Source organism: Oryzias latipes, chromosome 4 (genome assembly GCF_002234675.1).
Source record: "Oryzias latipes chromosome 4, ASM223467v1".
NCBI classification, from domain to species: domain Eukaryota; kingdom Metazoa; phylum Chordata; class Actinopteri; order Beloniformes; family Adrianichthyidae; genus Oryzias; species Oryzias latipes.
In genome coordinates this window covers 23,794,730-23,816,429 of record NC_019862.2, presented here as the reverse complement: position 1 = coordinate 23,816,429, position 21,700 = coordinate 23,794,730, and the positions used below count along the sequence as shown (strand labels likewise).

The 21,700-nt window shown below is 40.9% G+C and overlaps 1 protein-coding gene across 5 annotated transcripts; it reads right to left on the bottom strand.

Moving 5' to 3' along the window:
- Positions 1-651: 651 nt before the first annotated feature.
- On the bottom strand, positions 652-13,441 carry LOC111947384. 5 transcript variants are annotated; one of them, XM_023954438.1, is made up of 9 exons: positions 13,118-13,438; positions 12,905-12,953; positions 9,228-9,309; positions 6,498-6,657; positions 2,906-3,022; positions 2,190-2,461; positions 1,612-1,635; positions 1,398-1,524; positions 652-1,100 (listed from the first exon to the last, which is right to left on the bottom strand). In XM_023954438.1, exons 5-9 carry the CDS (start codon positions 2,974-2,976, stop codon positions 986-988), a joined length of 609 nt encoding a protein of 202 aa, XP_023810206.1. In that variant the 5' UTR covers positions 2,977-3,022; positions 6,498-6,657; positions 9,228-9,309; positions 12,905-12,953; positions 13,118-13,438; the 3' UTR covers positions 652-985. The 5 variants fall into 5 exon arrangements, 4 of the variants coding, with proteins under 4 accessions (XP_023810206.1, XP_023810205.1, XP_023810203.1 ...); XM_023954437.1 differs by lacking the exon at positions 9,228-9,309; XR_002873193.1 differs by lacking the exons at positions 9,228-9,309; positions 12,905-12,953 and having other exon boundaries at positions 1,612-1,989; positions 13,118-13,441.
- Between the last annotated feature and the right edge of the window lie 8,259 nt (positions 13,442-21,700).

The following is a 21,700-nucleotide window of genomic DNA, read 5'->3' as shown; positions in this document are numbered from 1 at the left end:
AGATGTGCACAACTTTGTCTTTATGAATAAGTTTCCTATTGACTGATTCCTTACTCCATTAAGATTGAGAGAGAGGTGAATATTGTCTCAGTGAATCTTGGTCTGATAGGTTAAACTTTAAACCAAATTGTATTGATTTTTGTTATTTTGTTTCTCTTTCGTCACCATCTTTGGTTGTAACTGGAACAGGGGAATCCTTTGAAAATGAGATGTTTCATGTTGAGGGGCCAATTTAACAATCAACAATAGCCAAATACTTAAATAAAACCCCACTTGTTGTGTTTTACTAAACGTTACTTTTTTTCTTTACATAATTGCCAAACTCCAGTTACTAAAAGTTATTGATACTTTTTTTTGGTCCAACTGCAGATTATCAAATAACAAAGCTAAAGTACTTTCTGATTATCATCAGAAGATATTACACTGTTGCAGTCGTTATTGTTCCAAAAATGGAAATTCATCAAAATCTTTATTTCTTCACTGAAAGCTGGTTTTAATTGGAAAATGTCTCTTTTTAACATCTGATGTTCAAATGTTTAATGAAAAATAAAAACGCACAAATACTTTTTTAACAAGGACTCTCTGGCAATGTGAGTTTATAAAAACCCTCATTAAACCCAAAGGATCAGAAAGGAATAAAGAAAACTCAAATGCAGTTCATATCTTTATTCTCTTTATTTATGTTGTCCATCATGAGAAAAAAGCTACAAGAACATGTTAAAAACACAAAGCAGGTTTTTGTTTGGAGTGAATCTTTAGACGTGTTCACTCAGTCTTTGATTGACCTAATGGGTTGCTCACCACCAAACAAATTCTTTTCACTTTGAGTACAAATTTAATCTCTATAAAGGAGGAGCTTTTTCTGAGCTGTCGAACACGACAGAGAGTCAAAGGTGTTTTTTAATTTAACGGGGGGAAAATAACACTCAAAGACTTTTAAGAGGTGTGAAGTGTGAAACCCAACAGATCCCTCAAACAGTAGTCATCAACCACGTCCATTTGGGATTTCATCCACTGTCATCACATCTGTGGGCTGTCCACCGTTCAGAGGTTTCATGGCAGCAGCTTCTGGGTCTTGTTTGTTTTCTGATCGTCTTTTCCTAAAAACACAAAGATTGAAGTCGACTTCAGTGACGTTTAGATGTTTTCTGTTTCATTCTTTGTTTAATCTTTAAGCTGTGCTCCCATAAAGAAGGTTGACACATTTCTTTTTTTCGAGAAAAAAAAACAAAAAAAAACCTTCAGTTCAGTTTAGTGTGGAAGTCCAGTGGATGAAGGACCACAGACGGAGCAGAGAATGTGAATACTGATTGTGTTTTCTGGAGGAAGATCCTTGATCAGACGTTTTTTGAATGAAATAGGCCGAACCATCAACCCAGACAACTCATTTTACTCACCTGCAGTTTTTGAAGTAAACTGCTAAGCCAACTATTAAAGAAATGATGATGATGATGGAGACAGCAGTCAAAGCAGTAGTCGGATCAGCAGTCGGAGCAGCAGTCGGAGCAGCGGTTGGAGTTTCAGCTGAAAGTGAACAAAAAGAGGGAGAGTTGATCCTAACAAAAACATCAAAAATGGAGAGAAATGCAGATCAGAGTCAGTGAGGTTTACCTTTCTGGATCAGCTGATCACACTCTGCAAAAAACAACAAAACAAACAGTTGGAGTCCCGTTCTTCATGTTAAAGAGTAAAATGTCAGTTACTGCTGGTTTGTCTTGGAGGAGCAGCTTCTGGTATCTAAACCAGAATTCCTTCATGAGAACGGCGTCACACCGCTTTGCCTTAAAGGTCTTTAGTGTCAAAGCTTTGCTGCCAAGCAGAAAGTTTCTGTTACTTTATGTTCAAGTGACTCTTTGTGTCTCATCAGGTTTTCCTGTTGGAAGCCTCAGTTTGTTCACTTCCTGTCTGACTGTTCTTTCTTTGAGGGGAGGGGGATCTGCTCTTCTACTTCCTGCTCAGTGGTCTAGTGGAAGAGTGTCTGCACTGAGACTGACAGTTAGGGTCATTGCAAAGACTTTAAAAATGGGACCCAATGCCTCCCAGCTTGTTTACAGTTTACAAGGTCATGGTTTGACCTCTGAGAGCCTCACTAGTCACCACTCCTGCTTCAGCAACACCTGAACTGCAGTCATTCCATTCAAACATGAGAAACTGAAAAAGGTGAGTTCATCACCCAGCTGTTGGCTCACCACATCTGGAAATCTGGATGTTTGATGAACCCTCCATCCGCAGATCCACACTTTCAGACAGGTTTCGACAAACAGCAAAGACCTGCTCGCCTCTGCAGACCTCACATGGGCCATTGAACAAAGCATCTATGATATCAGAGCAAGGGGGGAGAGGTTTCTGTAGGTCGTCTCGTTTCCAGAGCTCCCCGCTGGCTGAATGATCGTCGTACAGCAGCGAGGCATTCAGGGCGGCTGGGTCAGTTGATTTGTAACAAGTCCAGTAGTCAGGTATTCTGCAATAAAATGAAAATAAATTTTCCCAGTGATCAGGTGAATTGATTGATTGAAAACAAGATGCAGTAAAAAAAACTAAGCCAGACATGTTCTTTTCTCGTCTGTCTGCTAAAGAAGTTAAAAAAACTTTATGAACTTTGATCTCTGGGACCTCCGTCATTCATTACGTCACTAAGAACTGTATAGTAATAATCCAGTTCATTGGAAAGCACCTTTTATGAAAAAAACCCCAGACAAAATCACCCAAAAATATACCATATAAATGTAAATATAATCTTGAAACGCCTGAAAGTCTAAAAATTTGGTTTTATATAAAATGGCAATAAAGGAAATTCTGATTTCAGCTCATCTTAATCGTGTCAGTGACGTATTTGTAGCCGACATGGGACAAAAACACAGTAGTTAACCTGAAGGTGAGAGTGAAGAAGATTCTGGATTCAAACCTGAGAGACGATCCGTTTACTGTAGAGAAGCAGAGAAAAGCTGCCAGCAGGAAAAACATCGTCCTCCACATCTTCAGTTTCCTCCACTGAGATTTTATGATCCCAAAATATATTCAGCTGTAGAATAAATGAGAGAATTGTTCAAATTAAAAAAAGTCTGATCTTTAAAAGTCTCTATCCATTTACATGAAATAAATTTAGGAAACGGGAACCATTTCCCACTGCTTGACCTGATGACATAAGTATATTTGCTCATTAATTTATTTTATTAAAATAATTTATCTGCTGCATGTTTTTACTTGGAGGACTCAAAGAACTGCAGACTAATAAAACCTTATTCATATTCTTTTCTGCCTTTATTCTCACACTTTCAGCAACTCAAAGCGCTTTACAATGAAAAACAAATACCATGCATTAAGAAATATATTTCAATATTTGAGAAACTTGACGATATATTTCAAAATATTTAGTAATATATAGATGGACAACCCATTTCTATGCATTCAATTACGTATTTTAATATACATTTGTAAGCAAACATAGTCGCATTATTTTATAGCTTTTATGTTTCCTAAAATGAGGTCCTCTGTTTAGTGATGACAGCAAAAATGATCAGTTCATCATTACAGCCCAATGTGTGGAAACAGTTACAATTTAGCAAAGATGAGACCGTACAGAGTGCTAGAATGTTCTAATAATATAAATTATTTTGATGTGGAAAATCAACAGGAAACTAAAATGTGAATAGATTTGACATGAATTCTTGTTCACTTGTGTGTTTGTACACACAGTATCCAGATATTTATCAATGCGTCATATTGATTGAAGTTTTAAAATTGTCCTAGATTTCAGGTCAATGAGTCAAATTGTTCAAATTGAACCGATAACGACTATGAATCATATCTGCAACAAATTGTGACATGAATTGAATTTTTGTTACAATTTTTATTGTGTTTATTTATTTATTGTATTGTATTTTTATTGTTTTTGTTATTTGAAAACAATGTTTCTCAAAATTATCAGATTAGGACGTAGTATTGGCAAATACTCAAAATGAAAGGACTTCAGATCGGGACATCCCTAGTTCCTGCCCCCATGTCCTCGTCAGAACTCATGCCGCAGAGTTTTAATTCTTCTTTCTCTTTCGGCTTTTCCCATCAGGGGTCGCCACAGCGAATCATCCTTTCCCACTTCACTCTATCATGAACATCTTCTACCCTAACATTAGCCAACTTCATGTCCTCTGTTAAGACATCCATGTATCTCCTCTTTGGCCGTCCTCTTGCCCTCCTGCCAGGCAGCTCCATCTCCAACATCCTTCTACCAATATATCCACTATCCCTCCTCTGAACATGTCCAAACCATCTCAGTCTGGCTTCTCTGACTTTGTCGCTAACACAGGCAACATGAGCCGTCCCTCTGATGTACTCGTTCCTTATCCTGTCTAACCTGGTCACTCCTAAGGAGAACCTCAACATCTTCATCTCCGCTACCTCCATCTCAGCCTCTTGTCTCTGTCTCACTGCTACCGTCTCTAACCCATAGAGCAGAGCTGGTCTCACCACTGTCTTGTACGCCTTTCCTTTGAGTCTTGCTGGCACTCTTCTGTCACACAACACTCCTGACACTTTCCTCCACCCGCTCCAACCTGCCTGCACTCGCCTCTTCACCTCTTTTCCACACTCCCCATCACACTGAACTGTTGACCCCAAGTACTTAAACTCCTGCACCTTCTTCACCTCAGTCCCCTGTAACCTAACGCTTCTACCTTGATCCCTCTCGTTCAGACACATGTATTCTGTCTTACTACGACTGACCTTCATACCTCTTCTTTCCAGAGCAAACCTCCACCTCTCTAGCTGTTCCTCCACCTGCTCTCTACTCTCACTGCAAATTACAATGTCATCTGCAAACATCATTGTCCAGGGAGATTCCTGTCTTACCTCGTCTGTCAGCCTGTCCATCAGCATAGCAAACAAAAAAGGACTCAAAGCTGATCCTTGGTGTAGTCCCACTTCCACCTTGAACTCCTCTGTCTGACCTACAGCACATCTCACCACCGTCATACTTCTCTCATACATGTCCTGAACTACTCTGACATACTTCTCTGTCATTCCCGACGACCTCATACAGTACCACAGCTCCTCCCTCGGCATCCTGTCATACGCCTTCTCTAAATCCACAAACACACAATGCAGCTCCTTCTGACCTTCTCTGTACTTTTCCATCAACATTCTCAAAGCAAAAATGGCATCAGTGGTGCTCTTACGGGGCATGAAACCATACTGCTGCTCACAGATCTCCACCTTCTTCCTAAGCCTGGCTTCCACTACTCTTTCCCACAGCTTCATTGTGTGGCTCATCAACTTTATTCCTCTATAGTTGCTGCAGTTCTGCGTCCACTTCTACAGTCCACTTCTACGTCCTTCCCATCTCTGTCTCTCTGTCTGGCTAGCCTGTACAAGTCCTTCTCTCCTTTTTTTCTGTCTAACCTGTCATATAGCTCATCGTAAGCTACCTGTTTGGCCTTTGCCACCTCTCTCTTCACTCTACGCTGCGCTTCCTTGTACTCCTGTCTACCTTCCTCAGTCCTTTCTATATCCCACTTCCTTTTAGCCAACCTCTTCCTCTGGACGCATTCCTCATCCCACCACCAAGTGTCTTTACCGTCTTTCCGCAGAGTTTTAATAGGTGTAGAAAAACAAAAAGATCTTTGGGTGAACCACAAAGCAGGGGATTACAATAATCTAACCTCCTGAAATTAAAAGCATGTATCCGCACCTCTGTGGTGATGAGAAAGAGGAACAGTATTTCTGGGAAGAAAATAATGCCGTCTTAACAACATTTCTAATATGAGGGATCCCATTTGTCTTAGGGTCAGAAAGTCTGTGAGAAATGTGGGCGTACTTCATCTGTCCTGAAGACTAAAACTTCTATTATGTCCTGATTGAGCCGTTTTCTGCCATCCATGACTTTATGTGAGGACAGTGAACAAATACTGTGAAGATCATGTGTAGATATGTAGACTCATAAAGCTCCAATTATTTAGCAGCAGTAAAGTTGATACATTTTAGCGGATTTTGAAAGTCTGAGAAAAGATTTGTAACTACAGTTGAAGCTACGGCTGAAGCAGACACACGTTCACATGTTTCACCCAAGCAGAGTGTCTGTAAGTCAGACAGTAAAAGGCTGCAGAAAGACTGAAGGGGTTAAAGTGGAGGACTGGCCTGTAACTTGATCTGTGTGAAGAGAATTCACATCAGTGAGGACAGTGATGTGTAACTCTTCCACTAATGTGTGAAGAGACTGGAATGATCAAACATCCCATCATCTCACTCATTGGCTTATCAGCATGATGTAAACACACTCGTCTAGTTAAAGAGTTGAACCATTAACCAGCGTTTCCGTCCATGATCAGCATGTTATCACAGCTTATCTCCTCATTCACAGCTGATTTAGTCCATCCTCAACCTTTGTAAAGTCTTCAGGTGAAGTCTCTAAAGCCATGTGTGTTGAATGATGTGTTGATGTAGCTGTGCTGACTAAGCATTTATGTAAATTCAATTCAAATACGTGTGTGCCGTAAACTTACCAAAGAACAGTTGAGTTGACGTTTTAGTCCGGTTCAGCGGGAACAGCAAAGGTTCTCTTCAAGAAGAGTATGTCTTTAATCACGAGACACACCCAGCTAAAGCAAAACAGCAGCAAGATGGAGGAAGTCTGACGGTGATCCAGAACTGAAAGAGCAGGACCTGTGACAATAAGAGCAAAAATGAGTCAACTTTGAATGGGTTAAATCAAACTTCTTTGTTTTTGTGATAAACCTAAGAGAATGTATAGATTTAGTCTGTGATTGAAATGAATGAATTACATGGCATCTTAAGACCCTTTTATCAGATAAAACTTTTACAAATGTCTTGCATAAATGTAGAAACCTGCATAGTAAACAGTTGCAGTGATTCTTAAGCTGTAATAAAGATCAGACGTAACATGTTACTGTTATTTACAGAAACACTTCCACTCTGTGTAGATGGGAGTGAAACTCTGTGACTCTGACACCGACTGAGGTGTGAAAAAGTAAATGTTAGTCATAAACAGACTCAGGCAAGAGGTTAAAAAACTGATTTTGTTCTTTTCCAGGTACAGAGGACTTTTGCACAGCAGCAATGGAGGACAGTTGGTTCAACATGCAGCATCTTTGATGACCATTAAAAGACAACAAATGCTAAACTTCACTGTATCCAAACTAGAGGGGTTCAGCTGTGGAATAGATGCAAGGAAGACATTAAAATTATAAAGCTATACATAATTAGATTCTAAGCAATAAAAGCTGAAATAATAATTTGACATAAGGGACTCAAAAAGATTTATGTTTTCATTTGTACTATTTCTTACTATTTCTTGTAACTTTGTAAAAATTCTGCTTGCATAAATCTAAGATGGGGCTGAATTTAAAAAAAAATTGGCCCTGGACTTGATAAATTGTTAAGCTTCATCCAAAGTCCTTTTCAAACTTTAAGTTAATCCATTGGTTTTTTTTTATTAACAGTTCAAAATACAAATGAACCGATGCACATCTAGACCTCTGAAAGGAAACAGTGGAGTCAAATTTCAGCCCAGATTCCAAAACACGGATCATTTGAAAATGCAAACACTTGCAGAGGTTTGTAGAAAAGAGGATAATCTGACACCCAGTGGCCACGTGTAATAACTATTACCATGATTCTAATTCTCATTCATTCAAGTCACTTTATCACCAGACTCTGTTTTTTAGGGAAGCTGGACTTTTAAGGTTCATGTAGAACAATCCTGGTCCTCAAGAGCTACAAGCTGTCATGAATTATCTTTAGAACATAACTCCTGCAATAAACCAGGGAACCCTGCATAGTAAAAATACAGTTCAGGCTATTTGTCTCTCTTAAACTGCAGGATATTGTTAGGTTATAGTATATCAACAAAACAAACCATAAGTGCTCATGTCACCAGAAACTGTTGTTTCTAACTGAAGAAAATGTGACTGAAGTTCAGTTTACTGATTTTCTTTTAGACATAGTTGACAATTTGAATACAAAATAAATAATGAATGAACATTGCATTAGCAATATTATGAAAATCCTCTAAACAATTATGTGAATAAGTAAGTAAATCTTTTTAGGACCTTTCACACAGAGACCGACTCAAAGTGTTTCACAAAGTTAAAACAAGACTAAACCAAAGATAACAGGCAAACACATTAAAACATGCTCCAACAGTATAGTAAATCACAAATAAAAGACAGCTAAAAAAATGTAAAAAAATAAACGTGCCAGCTAAAAGCTCCTCTGAATAAAAATTGTCTAAACTTGACTATTTATTCTGATGCAGAGAGATTCTGATACGTCCCAGAATCGGGAAGTGGCTGCCTGATACCTATGGTTTCTACGTTGTAAAAATGATGGATTGAACTTTTGAGGTTTCCACAGCAAAATTAAACATTTCAAGATGGAATATTTTTTTATTTTTGTATGATTTAAGGTCTAGTGAGGGAACGCAACATGGAAAAATGACATAACACCAGTATGATTTCAGGTAAGCAAGCAGCCTTTCAAATTGAAAATACAGAGGTACATTCAGAATTAGACAAAAACAGAATTTAGGCCCTAGGTTCCAAAGGTACGGAGTTTAAGGGCCACCAAAAAAAAAAAAAAAATTACGACATTTTATTCTCCTTTTTTTTTTTTCCTAATATCCGTCATACAAAGGAGCAAGGCAAGTTTATTTTTATAGCACAAGTCGTATAGAAAGTAATTCAAAGTGCTTCGCATTACAATCACAATGCAAAGAGTACAAACGTACAAAATCATAATAAAATGTACTTTAAAAAAAAGGAAAGCGAATAGAATATTAAAATCTGTGTGGATAGGGACCCTTCAGGTTTATAGACGGATAAATGATTTATATATACGGATAAAGGCATGTTTGAGTCTAGATTTGAACCTTAGTGTGACCAAGATACCGTCAGTGCAGAGTGGAGCCACCAAAACAAAAATGGCTGAGACAATAAAAGCTTATAAAAATTTAATTTAATTAAAATCTAAAAGTGCAGTTTTACTCCGATTAGCAGTACACATAAAATAAAAGGGAGAGCAGGAATAAAAACAGGAAGGCCAAGCCGACCGCCGTGCAGGGGGGGGGAGGGAAGAGAGAGGCCGTGGACTAAACCAGTACGCGGCAGCGCAACCTCACTCCACTCCGTGCTGAAAGCAAATCCACACACACACACAATAAGAAAAACGTGCAAAAGAAACTTCCACTACACACTAAAAGGGAAATAAACAAATACAGTGAGGGAACTGGAGTGAGGACGACGCTGCCACAAGGGGCCCCCCTAACCAACACCACACGCACCGGCGCCCGACTCAGACCTATGCAACAATAAAAAGAAATCAGAGTCAACCACACAATAAATACAGCACCACTCTAAAAACACATTAAAATGTATAAAAAAGGGTGGGTAAAGAACACGCATTGGCTCATGACATGTGCAACACGTCCAGCCGCTTACAGCATCTAGTTAAAAGAGCTGAAAAAAAAATGAGTAAAAGGTGATCTACATTCTCCAACAAGAGGAGCTTCAGCCATACATACCCACCATGCAGGCAGCCACTGTCTGTCAACTCACTCCCTGTTCCTTATAAAGGGGCAGACACAGCTGAACTACATCCCCAATCAAGCAGGCATGCACCTGTCACAGGCATACCTGCCGGTTACATTAGCACGGTAGAGGATGGTACTTCCTGGTTCTAGTCAGGACTCGAGCAGCAGCTTCTGGATGTGCTGCCGGGGTGAAGCCGTTAGGCTACGTTCACACTGCAGGCTGAAACGACCCAATTCCGAATTTTTTGCCCCTAAGCGGCCCAATTCCGATCTTTTCATGACAGTCTGAGGCTACGTTCACACTGCAGGCTGAAACGACCCAATTCCGAATTTTTTGCCCCTAAGCTGAAACGGCCCAATTCCGATCTTTTCATGACAGTCTGAATGACACAGATCCGATCTTTTCAATTGCGACCCAGGCCCCGTGGGTTTGCCGGCCTGATTCCGAATTGTAGCCGTTCTTTTCAATTGCGACCGCCGTCTGACCGGCCAGGCGACTTGATTCCGAACTGTACGTCATCGACACGCAACAAACGTCATCATTTTGCGTTAAAGTAGGCAGGAACGAGAACGTAAACATCAACCATGGTGGACGATGCTGCTGAGATCAGTCAGTGGAAGGGAAGCGAGATCCCCGAATGGATTAATATTTGGGGTGATCGCTCTTTTCAGGCCAAACTCCAGGGCTCTTATTGCAACTGGGCGGTTTTTGAAAAAATTTCCAGATAAATGGCAGAGCGTGGTGTTGAACCTTTCCCGCGATAACTTTTTTTTCTTTCTCCCCTTTGACCGTGCTCAAGCGCGGGGGACCCGAGGCGATCCTCCTCCTCCTCCCTGTTCTGATCCTTAGATTCTCCAGAACGGGTTAATAAAGAGTCCATAGCATTTATTTTGGGGGAAACCTTCTTTTATTACCGTCCTCCGTAACACACAACATGAATGCGCGCACACACTGCCCCCCCCCCCCCCCCCCATTCTGCTTGCACACACGCGGGCGAGCGGCTCCAACACAAACACATTTCCATTCCACAACAGTGGGTACAGACGATCCAGACTCCATTGCCTTCTTAAAATGAGTAGATTGTAATTGTGCTGCTCCTTCGTGAAAATAAATTTAATATTACAAAAAGAGCTCTGCTTTTGACAACACTGTTGTTGACATCCATTGTTAACGTTGGCTCCACAAACAAGTGACGTCGTTCACCGTTGAGTATTCTTCTGGCTTCTGCGCATGCGGGTCTCGTTTGGGTCGTGTCACGGTCACACTGGAGATCACAAAAGTTCGGATTTACTTGGAAATGTGAACGGTCTAGCAAACAATTCGGATTTTTTCAAAAAATCCGAATTGAGCATTAAGCCCTGCAGTGTGAACGTAGCCTGAATGACACAGATCCGATCTTTTCAATTGCGACCCAGGCCCCGTGGATTTGCCGTCCTGATTCCGAATTGTAGCCGTTCTTTTCAATTGCGACCGCCGTCTGACCGGCCAGGCGACTTGATTCCGAACTGTACGTCATCGACACGCAACAAACGTCATCATTTTGCGTTGAAGTAGGCGGGAACGAGAACGTAAACATCAACCATGGTGGACAATGCTGCTGAGACCAGTCAGTGGAAGGGAAGGGAGGTCACAGATTGGATTAATATTTGGGCTGATTGCTCTTTTCAAGCCAAACTCCAGGGCTCTGATCGCAACTGGACGGTTTTTGAAAAAAATTCCAGCTAAATGGCAGAGCGTGGTGTTGAACCTTTCCCGCGATAACTTTTTTTTCTTTCTCCCCTTTGACCGTGCTCAATCGCGGGGACCCGAGGCGATCCTCCTCCTCCTCCCTGTTCTGATCCTTAGATTCTCCAGAACGGGTTAATAAAGAGTCCATAGCATTTATTTTGGGGGAAACCTTCTTTTATTACCGTCCTCCGTAACACACAACATGAATGCGCGCCCACACTGCCCCCCCCCCCCCCCATTCTCTATCGCGGCACGCGCTTGCACACACACACATGCGGGGGCGCGGCCCCAACACATACACATTCCTCTTCCACAACAGTGGGTACAGACGATCCCGACTCCAATGCCTTCTTAAAATGAGAAGATTGTAATTGTGCTGCTCCTTCGTGAAAATAAATTTAATATTACAAAAAGAGCTCCGCTTTTGACAACACTGTTGTTGACATCCATTGTTAACGTTGGCTCCACAAACAAGTGACGTCGTTCACCGTTGAGTATTCTTCTGGCTTCTGCGCATGCCGGTCTCGTTTGGGTCGTGTCACGGTCACACCGGAGATCACAAAAGTTCGGATTTACTTGGAAATGTGAACGGTCTAGCAAAATAAGAGCATTAAGCCCTGCAGTGTGAACGTAGCCATAATAGACTATCAGCACACAGCAGTGTCCCACAAAATATAAACTAGAGCTGTGACGGTGTGGGGTTCTTGATCACCGCGCTGATGAAGCAGCAGGAGTCACGGTCAACACTCCACCCCCCCACCCCCCACCCCGCGCGCGCCGCCGCCCGCGTCGCCGCCCGCGTCGCAAATGAATACCGGAATAAACTATAAGTAATAATTACAACGCAGTATTCTTTATAAACAAATGACAGTAACAACTAACTACTATTTAACTAATGAGCCAACTGTATAGGTGTTGTAGAATGAGTATGTGTTTGTGTGTCAGCACGTTGCGATGGAAGGAGCGCGTGCCACGCGAGATTGAGTGAGAGCGTCCACAAGTGCGTTCGGGGCGCGCGTTCACGCTTGGAGTTAACGGAGTTAACATAACATGTCATAAAAAGGTTTCCCCCAGGTGTTGGAATAGGTTTGTGGTGCTGCTGCCTTTGACTGTGATGAGCTTTAGGCAAATGTTGCAGCGTGGGGTCCCTTCCTCCACGCCTGTGGCAGTAAACCCAGACCAGTTCCAAACAACAGAGGATGTTCCTTTCTTGGGAACAAACTTCCCACTCTCAGGTAGCCATGCAGTCACTAGCTGTTTTGTGTGTACTACGATGTTGTTGTTTGTCGCTGGCCATACCGCCGTCTGAAACTAACGCTACGGAAGCTCAAGGGAGCATAAAATACGCCATTACACAAAAACTCGATTTAATTATTTTTAATTTGCCCGTGACAAAAAAATTCGAATTAATTAATTCAATCAATTTTTCGCCCAGGCCTATTTACCAGTTAGTCGAGGCAAGCCAAAGAAAATTCAAAGACAAAAACATAAGACTCTTATGCTTAGGTTGATAGGCTGATGATGAAAAGTTATTACCTCCAAAGTATAAATTTGGCAAAAGCGTATTTAAAATCCCTAATAAATAAGTTTATGATCATTTTGAACAAAATCCGTTTTTTTGTTTTCAAACTTACTTTTGCTGTTTTCTTTCTGAAGCCTTCAAGAAATCTGTGCAGTTGGGACCTAAGGAGACTGCTGTCACTGTCACTGTCAGAGGAAAAACCAAAAACCAGCGTGCACGTACTGACGTAGCACGCAACGGTAGGGGCGGAGGGAGGGTGGACTGTCCCTCCACCCAACAGGCCCCACCGGGGGCGGGGGGCTAAAAATAAAAAGACCTAACTCACTGTAGAAAAGCTCCAAACCATCCAGACGTTGGTCGAAGAAAAGACGTTTTCCAGGTTTTCCACCGTAGTTCCACTTCAAAGGCCCACACACGAGAGAACCAGTCGAGACGAAGCCCCACCGACGCCACCGAATAAACCTGCTTTTACCAAGCGCCATCTTTCTTTTATTCACCAAAAGACCTTCCTTTAAAAACGTTAAACGTATCTATGTAAATTCTATCAAATTATTCAATCCAGAATCGTTTCGTGAACAGAATTCGGTCCTTGCTAACCGGATAGAACCAGTTCTCGTACAGAGCTCCAACTTTGAGGAAGTGGAGTCGGTTTTTTTAAAAACTGTATTTAAAAAAAACTTTATTGTCCAAGAGGCACGGTCCCCTTAAAGTGCAAATCCTTCAACAATTCCCTTTAAACAATAACATTTTTAAGATCACAACAGGGGGAAAATAATAGGCTCTTGTGTTTATTGCTGCAAACTTTTTTCCAAAAAGAAAATTAGTTTAACAAACCCTGAATTTAAAGGCTGGAGGCATGCTGGTTCTTTGATCATCTGACATGACAGTAGCCCAGATCATATCCACTGCATGAAAACTTGGAAAGAATTAGCTGTAAGGACAAAAAAAGAAAAGATTAAGCTAATCAAAATGTTCCCAAGATCATCCATGGCTCAAGATCAGCTGTCTGGTGTGGCAGTCATAAGCATAAACCACACCATAGCTGAGAAACCAACATACTTGATTGATGACTTGACTTGAGGATATGATTGATGACTTTGCCCATGCTAAGGCAAGACGGGCACATTTTTAGTTTCCACTGAGAGAAGCAAACCAAGTTTATGGTGTAAGCTATGAGAATTTTCAATTCAATTCAGTTTTACTTATAGCCCAATATTGCAACAATAGTCATCTCAATGGGCTTCAAACTTTAAATTGTAGGAGTTTATAGTTTGTTTTTTAAATCTTACATAGGTCATTTTAAACCTTAAACAAACATGTGTGATGTTATCCTTGTGAGAGTTACCGTTACTCTTAATGTAATTTTTTAAAAGTCCTGTAAGCTGTAAGAATTTACAAGCCTTTTTGCATTTTTACATCATTTTAATGTGTTAAATATTTGAAAAATAAATGATTATTTGCATATTGGCGGGAGAGGATGTAGATGAGATGCAGATTTCCATTTTTCTGCTGCATTGCCTTTGGAGGTCACACAGGTCACTCACTCACTCCCACTTTGGTCGGAGGAGAGAGGTGCCACACTTCCTTCATAAGGAATTGGATTAATTTAAAACTGAACATTCCCCTTTTGGCATTTCTGATGTCCTTCTGTTTATGGAAAATCTAGATGATTGTTTCTCAAATATCATTAACCCTTGTGCTATCTTAGATGACCCCACCCTTACATTGACGTGTTCTCCCTACCATGACAAAGGTGGATAAAGGTGGAAAGATTTCATGTAATCCATGAACACCAGTGAAGATCACAAATCATTGAAGAAAAAAGGTTCAAAATAATAAAATACCATATCCACTGTTGCAAGTGGTTAGGTTCCAAGCTCTCCTTCCCAGGTTTTATTAACAAATTTAAATTATATTATTCCTCACTGAAAAGATTACAATCCTCGGTAGGTGTTAAAATAATATCCAAACAAATTTCCTTGTGGTTGTTATTCTAGTTTCTGTCCTGTGCTATCATTTGGCTCCTGATATTTTTTTCTAAGTGTTCTAACACTTTAAGTTGATGACATCTGAGAATATTATTTACCCCCCCCCCCCCTAGTGAGTGTGTATTTCGTAATGTGTTCATCCTCTGCTGGTGTTTGTATTTTTTTCTTTGAAAAGTTCAGTAAAAAAACTCTCTCTTCCTTGGGTGGGAGGAGAGAGGAAGGAGGCACCTCTCTCTCTTCCTTCGGTTTTGTTTGTTCTCTCTTCTTTGTATTGTTACAATCTGAATGTGAGTGTTTAGAGTTAAAAAAAAAACTCTCTCATCCTTCGGTGGGAAAGGAGGGATCTCTCCTCCCGCCCACCTCAGAGTTGCAGCTGCTGATGCTGAGGTGCTTGTCTGTTTCAGGAACAGCGTCTGTCAACACACCATGGCTCGTCTTCTGCTGCTGAAGTTCTTCATTATCGTCGTGATCAGTGGTAAGTTTTCCTCACAGCTTTAACTTCTTCTCTCGCTCAAAACATGACCCAAAAAATTAACTTTAAGTTTGTCACTTTTCCATCATGGACTTCTTACATGTGTACCGTATGACATGATAAATAGTGTAATATTTGTGGGGGTACAACAAGGGCAGGTAAAACCTGTCAGTCAATCCAGCTACGAGAACCACACGAGGTTTTACGCTATAAAAATATACTTTATGATATGGTCAGCAACAGAAGCACATCATAACTGTTAAGGCGTCCCCGCACCGCCGCTCCTCCTTCGCTCCGTTCTTGTACAGAAAGAGAGAGAGAGAGAGAGAGAGAGAGAGAGAGGACGTCCTAGTGGACACGTGTGCGAGCGCTGGTAGGGAGGTGAAGATGCAGAGAGGAGAAGCTGTTTCTATGCAAGGAGGGGAGGGGAGGGGTCGCTGCCGGCTGTAAAAAAAGAACAGGCGGGCACCGGCAGCCTCAACCGCCCCCCCCCCCCCCAGCGCTCGCTGCCTGCGGAAACCCACAACACGTTAAGTAAAAGAACTGAGGCTCTTATGTGGAGCAGCATAAAGCAGCAGCCCGTGGCCACATTCATATCTAATAACGCTTTTAAACATGAGAGTCATTTTGAATAACTTAATTTTTATTTTGTGTTAATAAAGTAAAATGCTCATAACATGTAATAAAGTAAATAAAATCTGTTTGCATTTATGACAGTTAAAAATGTCTGAATGGATCGTATTCTTCAAACATTGTACTGTTTGCTGCATATTAGAGGAATGTGACAGATCCACTTTCATTTAACTGTTGATTGTGAAGGTGGAGACTGTAATAGCTGTGTTGCTTCTGCTCACTCAAAAAACGTTCACTTTGAATGAACATAAAAAAATTATGGGAAGGATTTCCACATGATTAGATTGCGTTACTTGAACAAAAATGAATCATTTTGTTTCTACTTAATTTTTTTATGTTGGCTCAACTTAATGTATTTAGGTTGGGTCAACTTAATGTATTTAGGTTCAAACTAATAAATTTAAGTTGATTCAATTTAAATAGAGCAGTTGCACCCAACTTTAAATTGATATTGTTGCTCACTCTAAAAAGAAAAAAGTTGATCCAATTTAATTGAATCACTTCAATTGGTCTCACCTAAGTAAATTAAGTTTATTTAACTTGAGTTTCTATTTATTTCTTTAATTTTATTTATTCATCTGTAATTGATATGTTGTTCCAATGTTACAACCAATGGGTCTTTTAATTTTCACATCAAAGACATGAATTTCCCAGCAAAGTCCATCACAAGACAGGAGCTCAATTACCGCGAACTCTGTGTTAAGTATTGGGACATTAACAGTTTGCCACACAAGGGGGTTGGTCATCATCCTCTACCAAACTTTAACTCATGGTGCAAAAAAATAAATAAACATAACAGTTTAAATCACTAGTTAAAACAGAGTAAAACAGCTAGACAATAAAACCCATGGACAAAAACTCACACTTAGACCCCAATCTGCCTAGATAGACAAAGAAAATGGTATCCCACAATTCCTTGCGATTACTAATGCATCCAATTTAATGGTATCATGTTGGATCAACGTTATTGAAATTAGTAACTTTTAAATGGATTATTTTTATGTACAATCGACATGATTCATTCACGTAAGATTTACAAACATAAAATTTTCTGGTTGAAATGACAAGTTACTTTTTCGTTAACTTAATTGGCTGGTAATTTCCTTTTTTTGAGTGTATATAACAGTCTCATAACAATAGTTTTACTTTACATTAGTGTCTTGTAAAAGTTGCTCTAATTTGATGGTCATTTATCTAAAGTGTTATTAGAATGCTGTTCAATTAGTTTAACAGTGTCAGCTTTAACTCCACTATTTTTTCATTTCCTCCACTTTGTCATGTTTTATTAGTCCATGTATGCAGAGGCAGAACTGCTCTTTTCATAGCACATCGTGCAGCAAATGATGGACTAAATGATGATACAGTTATGTCCGAACGAAGGCAGATGCTCAAAGGACAGAGAGCAACACAGTGGTTTGGAGATCTTGACTTAAATCCAAGTGAAGAAAAAAATTAACAGAGCCACGGGGGGGGGGGGGGGGGGGGGGGGGGGGGGGGGGGGGCTCTTTCTCCAAACCTTTTCTGTGGGAGGATAACTTAAGAGAAAATTTGCTTTTACTAAAACTTTTCTAACCATCTTGATATGTAAATGATCTCACATAATCTGTCTCTTTACCTCTGATTAAACCTTCATTCTGCTGGTTTCATTAAATGTCGTAAACCTTGTTTTTTCTGTTTATTTTTTAGGTTTTCAAACCCTGGATGTTGCAGCACTTTCAGTTTTAACGCGTGACGTAACAAAGATCGATACATCTTTCTGGTACCAGATCTTTGGTAAACCCAACTTAACTGGCTATGCTTCCTATGGGGAGAATAAGAATGTGAAGCTCTGATCTTTATCCAGAAGTGCCAAAGTCACCATTTCTCACAGGATCAATCGTCCTGAATAGGCATGTTACAGTTGATCAATGAATCATATTTTATTCCTACTGTTACGCCCCAGTTGCATCTAGGGGTACCTTGAGGAGCCCATCATAAAAAGTAAAGGTTTTGGCTACCAAATTGACTAACAAAAACACCAGAAGAATGTCTCCATAAAAATGTAACAATTTTATTTACAAATTAAGAAATAACAATCAACAATAACTAAAAGTGAAGCAAAAAGGCTTCAGGGGAACTATATGAACCTCATAGAACTAAGGCCAAAATAACAAACAAAACCCCACCTAACTGAAACATGTAATCTTAACTGTAAATGAAAGAAAAGGGAAATCAATGACAAAACACTGACTAACCTGAACTAACAAAAACAGGAGAAAACAGGTACGAAAGAAAATGGCAGTTCATCCCTACAGCTTCACTTAAACATTACTACAAACCAAAAGACTAAACAGAGTGGGCATAAAACCACAAAATACTAACACAACACTAAAGTGCAAAACACAGTAAAACAGGTGGAGATAGGGATGGCCCGTTTGACACAGACGTTTCGGTTCACCTTCATGAAACAGAGTGTTTCGGCACAAATGTTTCGGGGCGTGTGTCAACTAGCGCAGATCACGTGGTTGATGTCGTATGACGCGCCACATGCTTCGTTTGGTCGAACCACGCTTCATATGTCACTTGCGTTTTGAACAGTTGGGCGCGCTATTCTCTAGAAATACGAAATGAATCCCGAACGTTTCCCGACACGTTCTATTGTTTCCCCAAGATTGGAATCAGCGTCAGTTCATTGCACTTCAACATGGTTCCTTGCAAAAAACATACTGTGGCTCTGGATCGTTTCAACTCGATTTCTCCGAAGAAAACAATCCACTATGAACATTGTGTAAAAAAAGAAATAGTTCAATCAATGTATCCTGGTGGACCTTAGTAGTACTAGTAGTGATGGCTCAGCAGAGCAGTCTACGGGGTTGGCACCCAGAAGTCTCGCGTTCAAGACCCGTCTTCTGCGATTTTTTTTTTTATTGCGTTTATTTTCTTCATGTGATGTATATTTTGTAGTGTCAAGCACCTCTCACAGAAAACATCAAATGTGTTATTTAACGTTGCTTTTTTTATCTAATCATCATTAACAACATTGTTTTGTTTTGAGTCATTGTCAATTTGTTTTCATTTGTTTTGTCATCATTGTCCACATTGAAATGTTACAAGGAGCGTAGTTGAAACCTAGGTTTATAAACTTCCAGTCCGCCACGAGATGCCGCTGTTCTGTGTGGTTTCAAAGCCCTGAATGGGTGGTTCATTTTTCCGGCACAATTACAAGAAGCCCATCCAGTGTGAGTAAACACCTCGCTCTTGATTAAGTCACTTTGAATTTGTATTGGCACTCTTGAGTGCATTGTGGCCTCTTTGGTCTGGGCCAATAACATGTTAAGTAGTGCTTCAAGCACATTGCCAGCATTTTGAAGAAAAAAAAAACTGTTAACCAAACTTGTGTTGAATTTTGTTTGAAACACATTTGTTTTGTTTGTTTAATTTGGAGTTTGTTTTGTGTGACTAGTCTTTGGTGACTAGAGTTGACGGGTGCGTGTCCTGCGGGGCGCGCACCCCGAGTTGACGGGTGCGTGTCCTGCGGGGCGCGCACCCCGAGTTGACGGGTGCGTGTCTTGCGGGACGCGCATCCCGAGTTGACGGGTGCGTGTCTTGCGGGACGCGCATCCCGAGTTGACGGGTGCGTGTCTTGCGGGGTGCGCACCCCGAGTTGACGGGTGCGTGTCTTGTGGGGCGCGCACCCCGAGTTGACGGGTGCGTGTCTTGTGGGGCGCGCACCCCGAGTTGACGGGTGCGTGTCTTGCGGGGCGCGCACCCCGAGTTGACGGGTGCGTGTCTTGCGGGGCGCGCACCCCGAGTTGACGGGTGCGTGTCTTGCGGAGTGCGCACCCCGAGTTTGACGGTCGCGTGCCCAGAGGGGTACGCGTCCCGAGTTGACGGGTGCGTGTCTTGTGGGGCGCGCACCCCGAGTTTGACGGTCGCGTGCCCAGAGGGGTACGCGTCCCGAGTTTCTGTGGTGTGTCTTGTGTAGTGCCTTAAGTTTGTGTGGTGCATCTTGTACGCGTCCTGAGTTTCTGTAATGCGTTTTGTGTGGCCTGTTAGCTTTGTGTGGTGTCCTGTGTTTGTGTGCTTCGTCTTCTGAGGCCATCTGAGTTTGTGTGGTGTGCTGTGAGAGCCACCTTTTTTTTTTTTTTTTTTTTTTTTTTTGTGTGCTCCACTTAGGGTAAAAACTTCTTTTTGAAGAAGTTTTATCTTGGGTAGGGGGGTGTTACAGCTGGGGCTGTATTTGATTTTGTTTTGTTTGTTTGTTCTGTGTTTTGTGTGTTATTTTTGTATCAGAGTGGGACTTCTGTATTTTTTGTGGATCTTTGTTTGTATGTCTGTGATTATTTTCAGGTGTGCTGGCAAGGGTGTGGCCTCCATTTGGACAAGCTGGTGGAGGCAGCTTTAAAAGCACCACTTGGACCTCCAGCCGGTGAGAAGGGTGCCTTGCAGCAATAGCCTCCACTGCAGCTTGGCCCTCTTCTCCATTTTGTTTTGTTCTCCATTTTGTTTATGTCTTCTCCACTTGTTTTAGCTTGTGTTGCACTTTGTAGTTCTTTGTAGTTTGTAGTTATGTCTGTGCCCACTCTGTTTAGTCCTTTGGTTTATGATTTTGTTTAAGTGAAGCTGTAGGGGTGAACCGCCATTTTGTTTAGTACATGTTTTGTTAGGTTAGGGAGGTTAGTGTTTTGTCTTTGATTTCCCTTTTCTTTTGTTGCAGGTAAGATTACATGTTGCAGTTAGTTGGGGTTTTGTTTGTTGTTTTGGCCTGGGTTCACCCTGAAGCCTTTTAGCTTCACTTTTAGTTATTGTTGGATTGTTTGTTTATATGTAAATAAATTTGTCATATTTTATGGAGACATTCGTTTGGTGTTTTGTGTTGCAGTCAACTTGGTAGCAAAACCTTTACTTTTTTATGTTATGCCCCCCCCTAGCACCCCTAGACACACAAAGGGGGCGTAACATAATTTGGCAGCACCAAAAAGTGCCTGACTCCTCCAGGCTGCACCTCCTCCAGGGTGCACTGCTGTAACTGTGCCTGCACATTCTGAATGGTGCTGCCAGAGTTTGGATCAGAACCTGGAGAACTGATCCCAACACTCCTCAAGTCTTTCCACTGATAACAGTTAATTTTAAAGACCCCAAAGATCACAAGAACATGTTAAGAACACTAAAAACACGAATTTCATTGGAGCAGGTCTTTAAATCACTGCAGGGACTGTTTGAAGTCACTTTTCTGTCATATTTGTGGTTCAGGACTTTGCCAGAATCAAATCCGTTGGTTGAACCTCATATTGTGACCAAACAGAGTGAAGCTGCTTTAGCTGTGATGTTACAAACTGATGGAAGCACTTTTCTGCTTAGCTGAGATGTTATTGAACTGTATTTGAACTTTTGCTTGTTTCTAATACCTTTGCTGTCCTCTGTCGGCTTTATTTACTGAAACGTTTTTACGTTAAAGTTGGGTTAAGTTTCAGTCTACTTTAAAATAGCGTCAGCATTTCTGTAAAGCACTTCCAGATACAACTTAAAAAATTAGAGATAAGTCAAACATTGCCAATTTTCGGTAAATTCTGAGTTACTCTAAGCAGAATACTTTGATGGACTGCACAAACATCTATAAGCTATATTGCAAAAATGTGTGTTGTGATGGCTGCCTACGCCGCCACCCCATCAGGGCAGTAACCTCCAGCACCACACCCTACATATATCCGTTCACTTTTTTTTTTTGCATAAAGTTTTAGATTTCTTTTTTCAAAAGGAACACAAACACAGGTTTGAAAAAAAATGTATTAATACGTTTCAGTTTACTTTATTATAGTTTGCTTCATTAATTGGA

Excerpts from the sequence above, each read along its gene's own strand:
- LOC111947384 (XM_023954438.1), bottom strand. The coding sequence starts at position 2,976 with ATGTGGAGGACGATGTTTTTCCTGCTGGCAGCTTTTCTCTGCTTCTCT. Across the intron at positions 1,525-1,611 it reads TGATCAGCTGATCCAGAAAG|CTGAAACTCCAACCGCTGCT; the intron begins GTAAACCTCACT and ends GTTCACTTTCAG. Across the intron at positions 1,101-1,397 it reads GTTTACTTCAAAAACTGCAG|GAAAAGACGATCAGAAAACA; the intron begins GTGAGTAAAATG and ends TTGTGTTTTTAG.